The 14,724-nt window shown below is 54.8% G+C and overlaps 1 protein-coding gene across 1 annotated transcript; it reads right to left on the reverse strand.

Annotated features, from left to right (window-relative positions):
- Window positions 1-727: 727 nt before the first annotated feature.
- Window positions 728-14,480, reverse strand: LOC134527009 (olfactory receptor 14C36-like; the record flags this gene model as incomplete). The annotated part of the gene is made up of 4 exons (XM_063359356.1): window positions 14,337-14,480; window positions 13,686-13,779; window positions 13,115-13,563; window positions 728-1,483 (listed from the first exon to the last, which is right to left on the reverse strand). Coding segments are annotated over exons 1-4 (1,443 nt in total), but the record flags the coding sequence as incomplete, so codon positions are not given.
- Window positions 14,481-14,724: the final 244 nt, after the last annotated feature.

A 14,724-nucleotide genomic window follows, 5' to 3' on the forward strand; every position in this document is an offset into this window, starting at 1 on the left:
GGGAATTCCTGCTGTAGACAGGTGGGGAGGAACGGGAGAGTGCCCAGAGGAGGCCTGCACATGGCCTCTGCTTGAGGCCCCACACCCCATCCTTCTGACCTCTGCCATCCCAGCACAACCCCAGGAACATGCTGTCCCTGGAGAAACACCAGCCTCTCCAGACAGCTCCAGATCCCCCTCCCACAGGATGGGTGGCCTTTATGTCATCTGTGTGAAGGGCTGGGGTACGTCCCTCAGTTAAACCCACGATCTTACCTCTCACCAGACACCGACTGGTGACTCCTAAATCCAGTCCAATATCTCTAAAATGTTACAAACGGACAGTCAGCTTTTTATTCCTGGACACATGGAGGAGGAAGAAGACCTTCAGGGGTGAATTTCCTCAGGCATGTTTGGAGAAAGACCCCAGCATTAAAGCACTGCACCAGGGAGATCTTGCTTTGTTAACAGAGACTCTGTGAAAGAGGCCAGCTCTGAGCCACTGCTAAATACATTTTTAGAAGGGAACCAGGTGAAACTAAGACGTAAATGTCTCAGGTGTAGTGACACAAGTGAAACCTTTGTGTAGGAGCATAAAAACCATAAATGACAATATCAACAGCAATGATGAGAAATGTAATAATTAAAAACACAAAACCAATAAAAAACCACACAAAAAAGCAGATGGAATCAAATACTGTGGGAGTCATTCGTGGAGAGAGGTGGAACATTTCTCCCTCTTGAAAAAAATCCATGAAATCAGATACCTAATGGCCTCCTTGAGCTCCCGGTTCCTCATGCTGTAGATGAGGGGGTTCACTGCTGGAGGCAACAATGAGTACAGCACAGCCACCACCAGGTCGAGAACTGGGGAGGAGATGGAGGGGGGCTTCAGGTAGGCAAATGCGGCAGTGCTGACAAACAGGGAGACCACGGCCAGGTGAGGGAGGCACGTGGAAAAGGCTTTGTGCCGTCCCTGCTCAGAGGGGATCCTCAGCACGGCCCTGAAGATCTGCACATAGGACAGCACGATGAAAACAAAGCACCCGAAGGTTAAACAGGCACTGACCACAAGAAGCCCAACTTCCCTGAGGTAGGAGTGTGAGCAGGAGAGCTTGAGGATCTGGGGGATTTCACAGAAGAACTGGTCCAGGGCATTGCCCTGGCAGAGGGGTAGGGAAAATGTATTGGCCGTGTGCAGGAGAGCATAGAGAAACCCACTGCCCCAGGCAGCTGCTGCCATGTGGACACAAGCTCTGCTGCCCAGGAGGGACCCGTAGTGCAGGGGTTTGCAGATGGCCACGTAGCGGTCATAGGCCATAATGGTGAGAAGACAGAACTCTGCTGCAAGAAAGAAGACGAAGAACAAGAGCTGTGCAGCACATCCTCCATAGGAAATGTCCCTGGTGTCCCAGAGGGAATTGGCCATGGCTTTGGGAAGAGTGGTGGAGATGGAGCCCAGGTCAAGGAGGGAGAGGTTGAGGAGGAAGAAGTACATGGGGGTGTGGAGGTGGTGGTCACAGGCGATGGTGGTGATGATGAGGCCGTTGGCCAGGAGGGCAGCCAGGTAGATGCCCAGGAAGGTCCAGAAGTGGAAGAGCTGCAGCTCCCGCATGTCTGTAAATGCCAGGAGGAGGAACTGGGTGATGGAGCTGCCATTCGACATTTTCTTCCCCTGGGCTTGGAGACCTGTTAATGGAAAGAAAAGCAGTGAGAAGTTAGGGAAGATTTCTCTCAAACTAAAGTATTCAACTGGTCTTAGAAACCCACCAAACTGGCTCTCCCCTGTCAGGAAGACCTTTTGCAGGTCCTTTTTGTACACTCTGGTTGGTGCTGGCTGATAGTCCACCAGAGAGCTGAGATCTCTGCAGGGTTCAGTCCTGCCCTACAGCCATGGGTAAAAAGGAACACGGGGTGATCTCAGATTAAATCCACTCCTGGCATCAAAGGGCTTTTCAGCATTGTCACCCGACTGCAGGGCAGAGCTCAGGGCACCTTGTTGTTGGTGTTGTTCTGTTGTAGTTTCCCCACCACACCTGAGGAGTGTTTTTAAGGCAGAAATCCCTGGCATTTCTGCTGTGCTGCAAGTGAAACCTTGTGGGTCCTACGAGCCAAGGGGACTGTCCCTCAGTGCAGAGCGAGGACAGCGAGTTTGTCCATCGGAATTGCTCTCAGCTGCCCTGTGCTGCTGCCTCTTTGAGCTGGAGGACGATCCCAAGCAGACATTCCCCTGAGAAGAACCTGGACACTGCTGAGAGCAGAGGAGTCCCATTTACAAGCGCAGTTCTCCCAGCCCCTCACCTGAGCTCATTGGACCCCAGGAGGATCTCAGCTCTCCCCTCCCAGCCAGGGACACAGGGGGCTCACTGCAGCTGCCTACGTTCAGCCCTCCAGCTGGATTTACACGGCCTTGGCACTGACATGTCTACTCCGTGGGGCTGCTAGACGACACAGGGATGCCACGGGAGAGCTGAGCCCTTCTGGAGGGCAGCGTGCAGCCAAGCAGGACACTCCTGGGAAAGAGCCAACTTGCCTAAAGATGGGGTGGCTTACTCTCGGCCCCACACACTGCAGTCCCCAGAGCCCAAAACATAAGTGGATTTGGATGCTTTTCCTCCCTGGATACACCGGCATGACTGGACATGCAGCATCAGTGTCTGAGCTGCACCCGAAACCTCACGCCCCACCACAGTGAAAAGAAGGGAAAGAAAAAGGGCAGAAGGGGCAAAAGGGGAACATGCCAAAGTTCTCCTGCCAAGAGAGTCAGGACAGGGAGACACAGTCAGACACTCAAGGATTTCTCCTCTTTGGTGGTTGGGCTGCTGGGAAGGACACTCAGGACTTCATACCCGGGATAGTCAGGGGTGGAGGACTCTACTGTGTGGGCAGAGGAGACCACGGAGTGTCTCCAGGGAAGGCACCTGCGCTGCAGGGGATGGCAGGGAGGGCCTGGAATCCCCTCTCCCATGACCTTTCCTGCAGTAGCTCCCTTTCACTCTCTGCCCATGTCTCTGCCACCCGGAGCTGTCTCTGCCTGGGGCTGTGTCATTGTCCCCAGGTCTCCTCCCTTTCAGTGCTCAGAGAACCCACCACACCTGCTGTGTGCTCAGCTCTGCCCTCAGGGCAAGTGCCTGCAAGCGCTAACAAGCAGCTTAGAAAAGTTCCTGCTAGAACCAGGGTATCATTGCCTTCTCCAGAACGGAGAAGTAAAATCCTATCTCTCACAACCCATCCAGCAAAGAAGGAGTGGAAAACTCCAAGCAGGGACCCTGTTTCTTTCAGGTAAATGCTGCCTTGAAGTCCTTCTCCAAAAGGACCCTCTGCAAATGTCCTGGGGGTGATCTGGAGCTGGGAGGAAACACGACCCACGCAGCACCCTCACGACTGCAGAAGGACCCTGCCGTGACACGACTGGGGTCACTCCTTCCACCCACAGCTTCTCCCCGCAGCGCCATGGGGAGCTCCCCGGGCAGGCTGAGAGCTGACCCTGGCAGGCAGCAGAGTCCCTGGCCCAGCACACAGTTCCCTGGGACACGGGGACCCTGCTCTGAAGGACAGCCCTGAGCACCCCTGCACGCACACCCACCTTCACAGCCCGGCAGCCGTCCCTGGGAGAAGGCAGCCGACATGCCCTGTGCCTTTGGTGATGTGGTAGGGGTGCCCTGCTCTCGAGCACATCCTTCTCAACACCGACGGAGCCTTGAGAGCCTTCCTGACAGGTCACATTAGCCATGGGCTATGCCAGCTTTAGGAGACTGCTCCAGGGAGCCTCTCTGCATTATACTGCAGCAGAGACACAGCATGCCCTGTCCCTCTGACGGTGCAGCAGGGAAGCCCTGCTCCACACGTTGTCCTTCTCCTCGAAACTAGAGAAACTGTGAGAGTGGTACTTGCAGATCCCGTAGGCTGGGGGTTGTTCCAGCTTCTGGAGATCCCTCCAGCAGCTGCAGATTCAATGCCCTGCAGCCAGAGACTGTGCAAAGGCTGTGAGGATTTCTCCCAGTGAGCTCTCAGCACCCTCCCACCCCAGGCTGCCTTTAAGATCCGCTGGCCTCACACGTCTCCCCTCGTTACCTGCAGGCAGTGCCCTCAGCCCTGCTGCCCTTTGCAGAGGAGCTGCTCCTGGGCAGAGCCGTCTCTCTGCAGCGCTGCCCGCTTGCCACGAGCTCCCTCCATGCCAGGAGCCCAGCCCAGCTCAGACGCAGAGGACCAGCCCGAGACGTCACTTTCTCTGCCTCCTCGGGGCTCCCTGGAGGTGTCCCTGTGCCTCCAGGGGAACCTGCTGGGAAAGAGACTGAAGTAATACTGCGTGGTCTCTCTTGCACCTCTGGAGAGACGCTTCTTTCCAGCCGGGTAATTTCTGCTATCAGAGAGAGCTGCGCACGAGAAAGGTCTTGTTCCTTCTGGTATGAGACAGGAAACCTGGACAGTGCCAGATCTCCTTTGCCCCCGCTGAGCGAAGGCAGTCGGCTTCGTCAATTGAGGCATCTCCTCCTTGGTTTGTAGTCCTGGGTGTGAAGTGGACTCAGCTCTCACTTAGGGCTGCCACAATCCCACAGGAGGGGGGATTCCTCTTGCCTCTCTTCAGGTGGGCACAAAATAGGCACCTGCTGCATGGGAGCTGCTGGTCTCAGCTCCCAGCGTCATTCCTGGAGATGGAGGCCAGCAGTGAGCTCTTCAGACTCAAACACCTACTGACATTTCAGGTCTCAGACGTGGTCCAAGATACGTGCCGGTAACTGCAAGATCTAACGGAGCAGTTCATAGAGACAGGGCAGTATCTGCTGCCACCATCTTTGAGATTCACGAGGAATTCCTTTGGCCACCAGCACGTGCCCACATTTCGGACAACTGAACTTTTCCCTACTCTTTCAACCCAGGGCAGCCTTCTGAGGTAGTCAGGGGACCAGATGGACTCATTGCCATTGACCTCATCCATCTTCTCCATCAGCCGTGTATACCAGATCCCCACTGACTGTAACGGCAGATGTCTCATGGACATCCCCACATCACCTAACCTAATTCAGGGCAGCTACTCAATGGCCATGGACAGGCCTGTTGTGCTACAGGAGGTGCCAGGGCTCTCCAGCACAACTGCAGGTGGCCGGCAGGGACTGCACAGGACCTACGGGAAAGGCATCGCCTTCAGAGTGGGTGCGAGACACACACTCCAGATGCCATGTCTCATAGATTCAGTTTCTGTTGGCCGGCAACTGAATCCCACGAGGGCAATGAGGCAGGGTCTGACCCACCTCCATCCAGTCGATGCAGAGCAGTTCAGGAACAGGAAGCACATCACACTGGGATCTCCACTCATTTGCCTATTTAAGCAACACAAGGAAGTCTCCAGAATAATGACCCCAGGTCTTATTGGAGACATTAATGACCCTGACACCACTGGAAGGGGAACACAGCAGCATGCATACTGTCCAGCAGGTTTCTGGGTCTCTTGGGACAACATCTTTGCACAGGCGCAAGGTAGGCCAAAAAAGGTGTTGCCGAGTCCAGTCAATTCAGAGGGAATTCTGATCAGGGGTGTGAAAATGTCAGCCTGGGCTGTAGCGACCATGAAATAGTGGGGTCTCAGCTCCCAGGGGGAGTGAGAAAAGACGGAAGCCAGACTACAGATGCTGGGTCTCTAGAGGAGAAATGGGGATGGCTTTAGGTAAGCTAGAGCTTCCCAAGTGTAGACCCTTGCAAGGCAAGCGTTCGAGGGCACCAAGAGGAGAGGCTGCTGCTTCAGGAACAGTTGAAGAAGAAACAAAGAGAATGAGTGGCCACTGCTATAATTTAGTAACAGCGGGTGTAGATGAATCTGAGATTCCCTGTGTCCTTCTTGCCTTGGTCTCCTCCAGCAAGCTCTCCCAGGCCTTTGTGCCTTGAGGCAGGACTCTGGAGGGAAAAAAAAACGTGGTGAATTTGGAGAGAGTCAGGAGTTACTTGAGCAAACACAATCCTTAGCAGTCTATGGGACTGGAGGGGTGGCATCCGAGGGAGCTGAGAGGGCAGGACGATGCCACAGTAAAGCCACTCTCCATCATCATTGAAAGCATCTGGAGTTTGCGGGAACTCCCTAACAACTGGCAGCACCCAAATGCTGCAGGCACTTTCTGCTGTGACCCTGCTTTGCGTAGAATGTTGGTCTATAGAAATCTTGCAAGGTCACTTCCAGCCTGAACGGAAAGTTCCCAGAACAGGCCAATGTCTGCCACCCTGAGACCTGGAATCTGCACTCTGCTCTTCGTCCTCGCTCCCTCGGGAGCTGAGACTCCACTCTTTCTTTGCTACTAGAGCCAAGGCTGACAAGGATGACACAGGTTTTCTGATCCAGGTGAGCATCGCCTTGCTTGGCCCATCTGGCAGCTGTGCTAAAAAGCTGAGGCAAAGAGCCTCCAGACACCTAAAGGAGCATTTGCACCGTGCTCTCCTGGGAATGTCAGGGGGTGCTGGGCTGACTTTTGGCTGCCAGGTGCCCACCCAGCTTCACTCCCGCTCCCCCTCCTTCTCCACTCGCCTTGCTGTCTGCAGGGCTGTTTCTCTCCATGTGTCTCACTCCTCTCTCTTACGGTGACTGCACGCTGCTGTTTAGCCTTGCTTCAATATGCTATCACAGAGGTGCCACGAGAATTGCTTACTGGCTCAGCTTTGGGCAGTGGCATGTCCCGTTTGGAGCCAGCTGAAAGTGGCTCTCTCTCACATGGAGTCACCTCTTGATCCCTTTTCTCCTAAGCCACCTCTGCAGCCCCCTCACCGCTACCAAAACCTAGCCATGTCAACGCAATACACAGGGTCATTGATGTCCCCGGTAACAAGTTAAGTCACTGATGAGCCCAAGACTTCCTCAGGTTGGTTAAATAAGAGTTGGTCCCCTTCCTCTCCTTCATTATAGGTTCTTTGTGTCAGAGCAGAGATGTGCTGGACCTCAGTCGTGGCACCAGGGCCAAGCTCAGGCGTGCAACAAAGCCAGCTGTTACCAAGTGCCCAAGTACCGTGCAGGCAAAAGGTTTGCGTCAGAGCATGCTGGGGGGGATGGCAGATGGCAATGTAAAGGGGAAAGGAGGAGATCAATCCCTCCTCTCCTCAGGACGAGAGAGAAGCAGGGCTGGACTCTGCAGCCCCAGCAGGAGAGGGCTTTGCTGTCTGCGGGGTCTCTGCAGCCCCAGAGGGCCTGTGGTGCAGGTGAAGCTGATCTCCAGGCAGGACAAGGGGCTTTTGCAAGTGTCCTTGGCTATGGGTATCCTGAGATCCAGGAACACTGTGCAAATCATTGCTCTGTTCCTTGACTGCATCATCAAAGGGATGACTGAGGGATGTGGGAGAAGCACTCCCTGCATCTACTGGATTGAGATGGGACAGCACTTGCCTCACTGCAGTTGCTTGAAGGAAAGCACTGAACGCCTCAGAAGGTCTCTTGGGGTCTCTTACACGGCTGCTCTGAATGGGGATGATGTTCGCGCAAGTCCTGTGCTGTCCCTGCCGGCTGCACGCAGTTGTGCTGGAGAGCCCTGGCACCTCAGGCAGCTCCACAGGATGGAGTTAACCTTGAAATTGGGCAGCTGCCCTGAATTAGGTTGGGCATTGTAGGGGTGCCAGTGAGAACCCAGCCCTAACTGCCAATGGAGATCTGGTAAAGACAGCTGGTGGAGAAGAGAGAGAGACGTAGCTCTTCAGATGGCAATGACTCCATTTGCTCAGAGGAATAGCTCTATAGGCTGCCCTGTACATAGTGAGCAGGAACAGCCTTCATTGTCCTAAAGGTGGCCATCTGCTGTCACTTCAGCTGCCCAAAGCAATGCCCCAAGAGCCTCCAAAATGATGGCCCCAGACGCTGCCCTGTCCCTCTGAACTGCTCCATCAAAGTTTAGAGATACCTGCACATGCCTTGGGCCACCTCTGGCACTTCAAATGTGCACTGTGGTTTGCAGGGGTACAGGAGATTCCTCCCTTTCATTGTCTGGGTGTCCTGTCTCATAGGTGGAAAAGAAGAGGTCGTTCTGGGACCTAACTCTGCCTCTGATAGGGGAAATGATACTGCCGGAAAGGAATGTCCCCCCCAACAGCTGAGGGAGGAAACATCAGTCATGACTTCAGCTTGTTTCACAGCAGGTTCCCCTGGAGCCTCAGGGACATCTTTGATGGAGCCACAGCGAGCCGAGAAAGTGCCACCTGATGAGGTCAGAAGTCCTTGATTGCGTTGCATGGAGGAGACTCAAGCATGCACATCATGTGCATGTGGGGAGAGGAACCCGAGTTGAGCACAAGTGCCACCAGCTATTCCCAGAGCGTCCACGAAGGCCTGTGGGACACACTCTGTCTTCGAGTAACTTGACTTTGAGAGGAACATCCTCTGGGAAACCACCTGGATGCCGCACTGGGATGTGCTTCCGTGAACCAGGGTCCCTATGTCCATACCTCATGCCATGAGGCATCTCAGATGGGCACCACACCACAGGGCTGAGGTGCCTCCCAGCATCTGGGAGTGGCAGCAGGAGGCCAGAGAGTCCCTACGCCTCTGCACGTGGAAGGGAAGGGCTCGCGGCTTTGAACACCCCTGTCAGAGCCCTGACAATTCTGCGTGTGACTTCAGGAACAACCCCACCGGCCCAATGAGATTTCTCTCACCTGCCTTTTCCGGTTCATCGCAAGTGCCTCTGTGTGCTGCCTCACCCTCCCCTGTCCTTATGGCCCATCCCTTGTTTCACACAGTCTGAAAGCAGCATGTCCACAGAGCATTTCGCCCGCGCATTCCAAAAGAGTCCTGCAAGCAGGAGTGTCGCTGCCCTCCAGAAGATGGCTTTTCTCACCCTTCACACAGAACAGAGCACGTCTAGGGACTATGATGCACTCAGAAGCACAGACACCTCCGTGTTTCACCTCTCTGAACTTCCTTCCCAATGTCCTTAGGCACCTAACAGAGAAACAAATGTTGTCACTCGAAGGCGTACCCACAAGGAGAGAGGGGACAGGAAGACCTAAAATTTTCCATGGCAAAAGGGGATTAGGACAATTTGTCATCATCAATGGTGTTTCCCCTAATGGGAATGGGGAACGTCCCCAACCTTAGGAAAAATCTCTTCCTCCTCCCTCCCATGACCTGCCCCATAATTGCAGTTGGGAACAGCCTCAGCATGGGGCTGCTGGTGGAAAACCTGGAAACCTGCTACAGCTCCGCCACCCGGACTGTCCTCCCACTGGGCACAGCACCATCTCTGCTCACAGCGCTCTTAGGGCTATTTCCTGCACCTTTGGCAGGTACAGAGTGGCTCCTGCTGGTGGCCACATGCTATGACCAGTACTTGGCTCTGTGCCACCCCCTGCTCTCTGCAAGACTCCGGAACTGGAAGGGTTGTCGCTAGAAGACAGCTGCACCTTGGCCGGGGGGATTTCTGTCATCTGCAGTAATCATTTCCTTCTTGTCCCAGACACATTTGCTGGCCCTGATGTACTAGACCACTTTTGTGATTTTGCCCCAGGGCTGGAGCTCTCCTGCAGTGAAACCATGACGCTCATGCTCTCAGCTTTGGAAACGTGCTGTTTAGATCCAGTCTTCCCCTTCCTGGTCACACCGGCATCTTGTGTGTGCATCAGAGCTTCCATGGCCACCGAATTAATTCGCATCAGGTGCAGGGATGCTTTACATGTGCCCTTATACAGCCCTGACCATATCAAGAATCCTTCAATACTCCTTCAGGAGTTTGTTTGATTTCCCAAGGAGTATCAGTACCTATTAAATAAAATATAAGTATACACATGTCCAATGCAGCAGTCTGCATCTCTGTTAGAAGCCTTGAAGCAGTGTCCGGGGGAGCAGGGCTTGAGGTGTGAGCATCCCGTGAGTTGACGGATCCCCTTTCCCAGCAGGTGGGGTCAGGGCTTGGCTGTCCTGCTTGGTGACACACATCAAGGGCTTTCACAACCACATTCCACGTTTGATTTTCCACCTCGAAGCAGCACCTCTGACTTCCTGCTTCACCAGCCTCCAAGGACTCTCGGAAACTCTTGGAGGTTTGCTGCTGACTTTTACTTGTCTTGAGGCTTGTTCAGTCTTTCAGGATCTGCAGTTCAGGCACTTGGCACCAGAGGGCTCATTAACATGCAAAACGCCCTAACAAGTCAACTCTCTCTGGGCATAGTTTTCCTTAAAGTCTTCAATTCTCATGTGCTGAATTAGAGAAGTTTCAGGAATGTAATCAAAGTGAAATAATATGATTACTAAACAACAAGAAGAAAGGGTTTCTTTTTTCTTTTTCCTACTTTATTTTTCTGCTTATACATGAATGGAAATCAGCAGTCTCTACATGATACTGATCCTGAGCGTCTGCTAATGCAGTCTGAACAGATATGAAAATCAAGACCCTTTGTGTTCCACAACCTATGGCCAGTCTTCATCCTGCCCCCAACCCAGCACTTCTCTCATCAGCCCCCGGGGACTTACAGCAGCCCTGTTCAAATCTGAGCTTCCTCCACTGAAGCTGCGCGGTTCAGCCCATTGGCACCGGTTCCCACCTGGGTTACTTGGAGAACGAGCAGCACACGGACACAGAAGGGTGTTTGTCACTTGGCAACAAATGGAAACAAAGGAATGCATAGTTCAGTAAAAAAATGAGACATTCCTCAGCTACGTGTAAAGTCCACATTACCCCCACCGAAATCTGCTTCCTACAGTGGCTAACCTTAGACCAACAGAAAACATAATTTTTGTTAAATCACAGATCCCAAGACTTCCCAAAAGATTCCCTGTCCTGGACTTTCTTTCTTTGTCCATAATTGTTCTTTGCACGCAGTGAGGCTTACACTCACGTCACGAGCTCCCTCGATTCGCAGAGAGAAGCAAAGAGACAAAGTAAATCAAATGGTCTTTTGAATACACAAATCTGCCTAAAGGGGGCCCTGAGCAGCAACAAGCTTTTGGACAAATCATGGAATAAGAGAATGATGGAATGTGTGGGGTGGGAAGGGACCTTGAAAGGTCATCTAGTCCAACCCCCCTGCAGTAAGCAGGGACACCGACAACTAGATCAGGTTGCTCAGAGGCTCATCCAGCCTGGCCTTGAATGTCTCCAGGGATGGGGCCTCCACCCCGTCTCTGGGCAACCTGTGCCACTGTCTCACCACCCTCAGTGGAAAGAACTTCTTCCTAAACTCTAATCTAAACCTGCCCTGCTCTAGTTTAAAACCATTGTCCCTCGTCCTAAGGCTACATGCCCTTGCAAACAGCCTTGCAACAGCTTTCTGACAGGGCCCCTTCAGGTACGGGAAGGCCGCTATAAGGTCTCCCCGGAGCCTTCTCTTCTCCAGGCTGAACAAACCCAACCTCTCTCAGCCTGTCTTCTCAGGAGAGGTGCTCCAGCCCTTTGATCATCTTCGTGGCCCTCCTCTGGACCCGCTCCAGCAGGTCCATGTCCTTCTTGTGCTGAGGGCTCCACAGCTGGACACAGTACTCCAGGTGGGGTCTCACGAGAGCAGAGTAGAGGGGGAGAATCCCCTCTCTGGGTCTGCTGGCCATGCTTCTTTTGATGCAGCCCAGGACACGATTGGCCTTCTGGGCTGCAAGCACACATTGTTGGCTCATGTCCAGCTTTTCATCCACCAGGACCCCCAAGTCCTTTTCCACAGGGCTGCTCTCTATCAAGTCATCCCCCAGCCTGTATTGGTAACGAGGGTTGTCCCGACCCAAGTGTAGGACCTTGCACTTGGCCCACCCTGATTGCCGTGTCCAGTTTTGCACCCCCCACCACAAAAAAGACACTGAGGGGCTGGAGCAGGTCCAGAGAAGAGCAATGAAGCTGGTGAGGAGTCTGGAGAACAAGTCTGATGAGGAGCAGCTGAGGGAGCTGGGGCTGTTTAGCCTGGAGAAAAGGAGGCTGAGGGGAGACCTTCTCGCTCTCTGCAACTCCCTGAAAGGAGGGTGTACAGAGGTGGGGGTCGGTCTCTTCTCCCAAGAAACAAGGAACAGGAGAAGAGGAAACGGCCGCAAGTTGCCCCAGCAGAGGTTTAGACTGGATATTAGGAACAATCTTTCCCCTGAAAGGTTTTTCAGGCATTGGAACAGGCTGCACAGGGAAGTGGCTGAGGCACCATCCCTGGAGGTAATTAAAAGACGGGTAGACAGAGCGATGGCACCTCTCGCTCCAGAGGCACCCAGCTGCGGCCACCACAGCCAGTCTCCCAGCAAGCGGCTCTAGAGAGCAGACGCATATTGTTGCATCGTCACGTTGCCGCGACACCGCGCTGCACATCGTCATGTTGCCACGCCGTTGCCCGGCTGCTGCCCAGCCACCCCGGGGCCCACCTGGAGGCCCATCTGGACACGCGTGTGGGCCACTCGCTCTCGCTTTGGACAGTCAAGATGTGGCTTGGACTCTAAAAATGACTGGCTGGATCCTAAAAATGCTTGTTTAGAGCTTGACAATGGGTCTTTGAATCTTAAAATGGGTGTTGGAACTTGTAAATGAGGGTTTGTACCTAAAAATGAAGCTTTGGGTTCAAATGCATGATGATTTGGTCCGTAAAAGAGGGATTTAAACCATGAAAATTAAGGTTTTGACATCCAAGATGCATCTTGGACCCTAAAACTGACTGGCTTAATCTTAAAAATGCCTTTTTGGAGCCTGAAATAGAAGCTTTGGAAAGAAAAAATGTGGTTTTGTGCTCTTGAAAGGAGACTTTACAAAACACAACTGAGCCTGGGGGCCCCTCTCCAGCCCCCAGTGGGATCGCTAGTGTCCCCTGGTGTCACTGTGACACGGAGGTGGACAAAACTGATGCTGCCATGGAACCAGCCCAGCAGGCGGCCGCTGTCCCCACAGCCCTGGGCATAGGGCACCTGTGGGGACAGGGAGGGGGACGAGAGACCTGGAGGGACAGAGACAGGGCTGGGGACAGTGGTGTGGCCAGGACACCTGTGGGGACAGCGATGGGGACATGGCACCTACAGGGATGACACTGGGGTCAGGGATAGGGTCAGCTGCAGGTTGTACACCTGCCCCTCCTCTGCGCTCCCACACGGGGAAGTCAGGGGGCTGAGTCTGGCACGTGTGTCCCCCTCCCCGCAGTGTCCCCACAGCCCAAGGTGCTCTCCCCATCTCCTCAGTGTCCCCCCCAAACCTGTGAGCAGCAGAAGGCTCCACGTCACCTCCGTGCTGGTGACGACCGCCTGTCTGACGTGGATGGAGGAGGGGAAGCTGATGCAGAAGATGTGCTGGACGTCGGCTGGGTCGAACACCTCCAGGGTGTCGCTCTGCTTCTGCTCCGTCAGCATGCAGGCGTGGGGGGGCTCCCCACGGGGATCCACTGTCACTGTGGGGAGGAGGGGACGGCCACCCAGCATGGCGGTGGCAGGGGGGGAAGGGGGAGTGAGGGGTCGGCATACATCCCTGACGCCGTGGGAGAGGGCCTGGCAGGAGCAGGCGTGACGGCCAGAGTCACGGAGCAAGAGGTGGGTCCTGCTGTAACCCAGGAGGAAGAGGTGCTGCTGGGCAAGCGCCAGCTTGTGGTAGCCATGAGAGGGGGGAGACAGGATGGAGGCCATCAGTGCTCGCTGCCAGCCGCGGCCCAGGCTCTGCAGGTACGGCCCCTTGGCGTCTGGAGGGGGGGATGCCGTGACATTGTCACTGGTTGTGGGACAAAGTGCCACCACCCCCACGCCCCCGTGGCAATGGCCGACTCCCAGTTGAGGATGGCGGCCCTCTTGCAGGGCCAGGCACTGGCGGGGGAGAGGAGTGCGGAGGGGAGGCAGCGGCACGTCGGGTCCAGGCTCAGCAGGTCGGGCAGCGTCAGGAAGGAGATGATGTGCAGCAGCTGTGGGGAGAGAGGGGCGGAGAGCATCAACCCTGGGCACCCCCGGCTTTGAGGGGGAGGCCCCAGCACCCCCATCTCCCCCTGCTCAACGCACCGTCTCGGGGATGTGTCCTCCCCCTCCTCACAAGCCTTCAGGCTGCTGCGGCGTCGCTTGGGCTGGCGGGAGGGGAGTGGGTGAGGTGATGGTGGGCGGCCCCACAGCCAGCATCCCCCTCCTCCTCCTGGGTGCTCAGGCTGCACAGCAGCAGCACCCGCCCTTCCCCTGAGGTGATGCTGCCTCCGATTGGTCCCCTCGGCTGTCACTCTGCCCTGGGTTGGGGCCTGCCCTTTCTGGAGGCGGCTGCTGATTGGCTCCCAGGTGGTCAGGCTGCCCAGGCGCAGGTCACCTGAGGTGATGCCCTCTCTGATTGGCTGCCTGGGCTGTCACACTAATAAGGATGTTTCCTCTCATTGGCTGCCTGGCATTTCCCCCTTGCTCCTCCCATCAACTGATGGGTCAGACGCTTATCAATCATCTGTGTGCTGCTCGAACTCCAGCTGTGATTGGTGGAGCCCACATGCCCCGCCCCCACATGGTGCCAAGTGTTGTTTTTGACTCCTGCCACCTTCCCTGCAGGTCTTGAAGCTTGATTGGTTGGGTACACATCAATCGTGTACCTTGCCCCCGCCTCCTCAAAGCCGATTGGCTGTTCAAGGCCCATAGGCGGGACAGAGAGGGGAGGGCGGACGTTGCCAGGCGACAAGCTGCGCCTTTGGGTTCAGACCCTCAGGTTGGAACTGTGGGCCCTGAAGAAATGTTCTGCGTCGGAAAAGATGGCTTTGAGTCCCAAAACTGAGGATTTCAGCCTTAAACATGGGGCGTTGGAAATGAAGTGGAAGCTTTGAACCCTGAAATCAGGTTTTGTGCCCTCAAATGACACATTGGTACCAAAACCTGAGGCTTTA

The sequence above is a fragment of the Chroicocephalus ridibundus genome, chromosome 25 (assembly GCF_963924245.1).
Source record: "Chroicocephalus ridibundus chromosome 25, bChrRid1.1, whole genome shotgun sequence".
Lineage (NCBI taxonomy): Eukaryota > Metazoa > Chordata > Aves > Charadriiformes > Laridae > Chroicocephalus > Chroicocephalus ridibundus.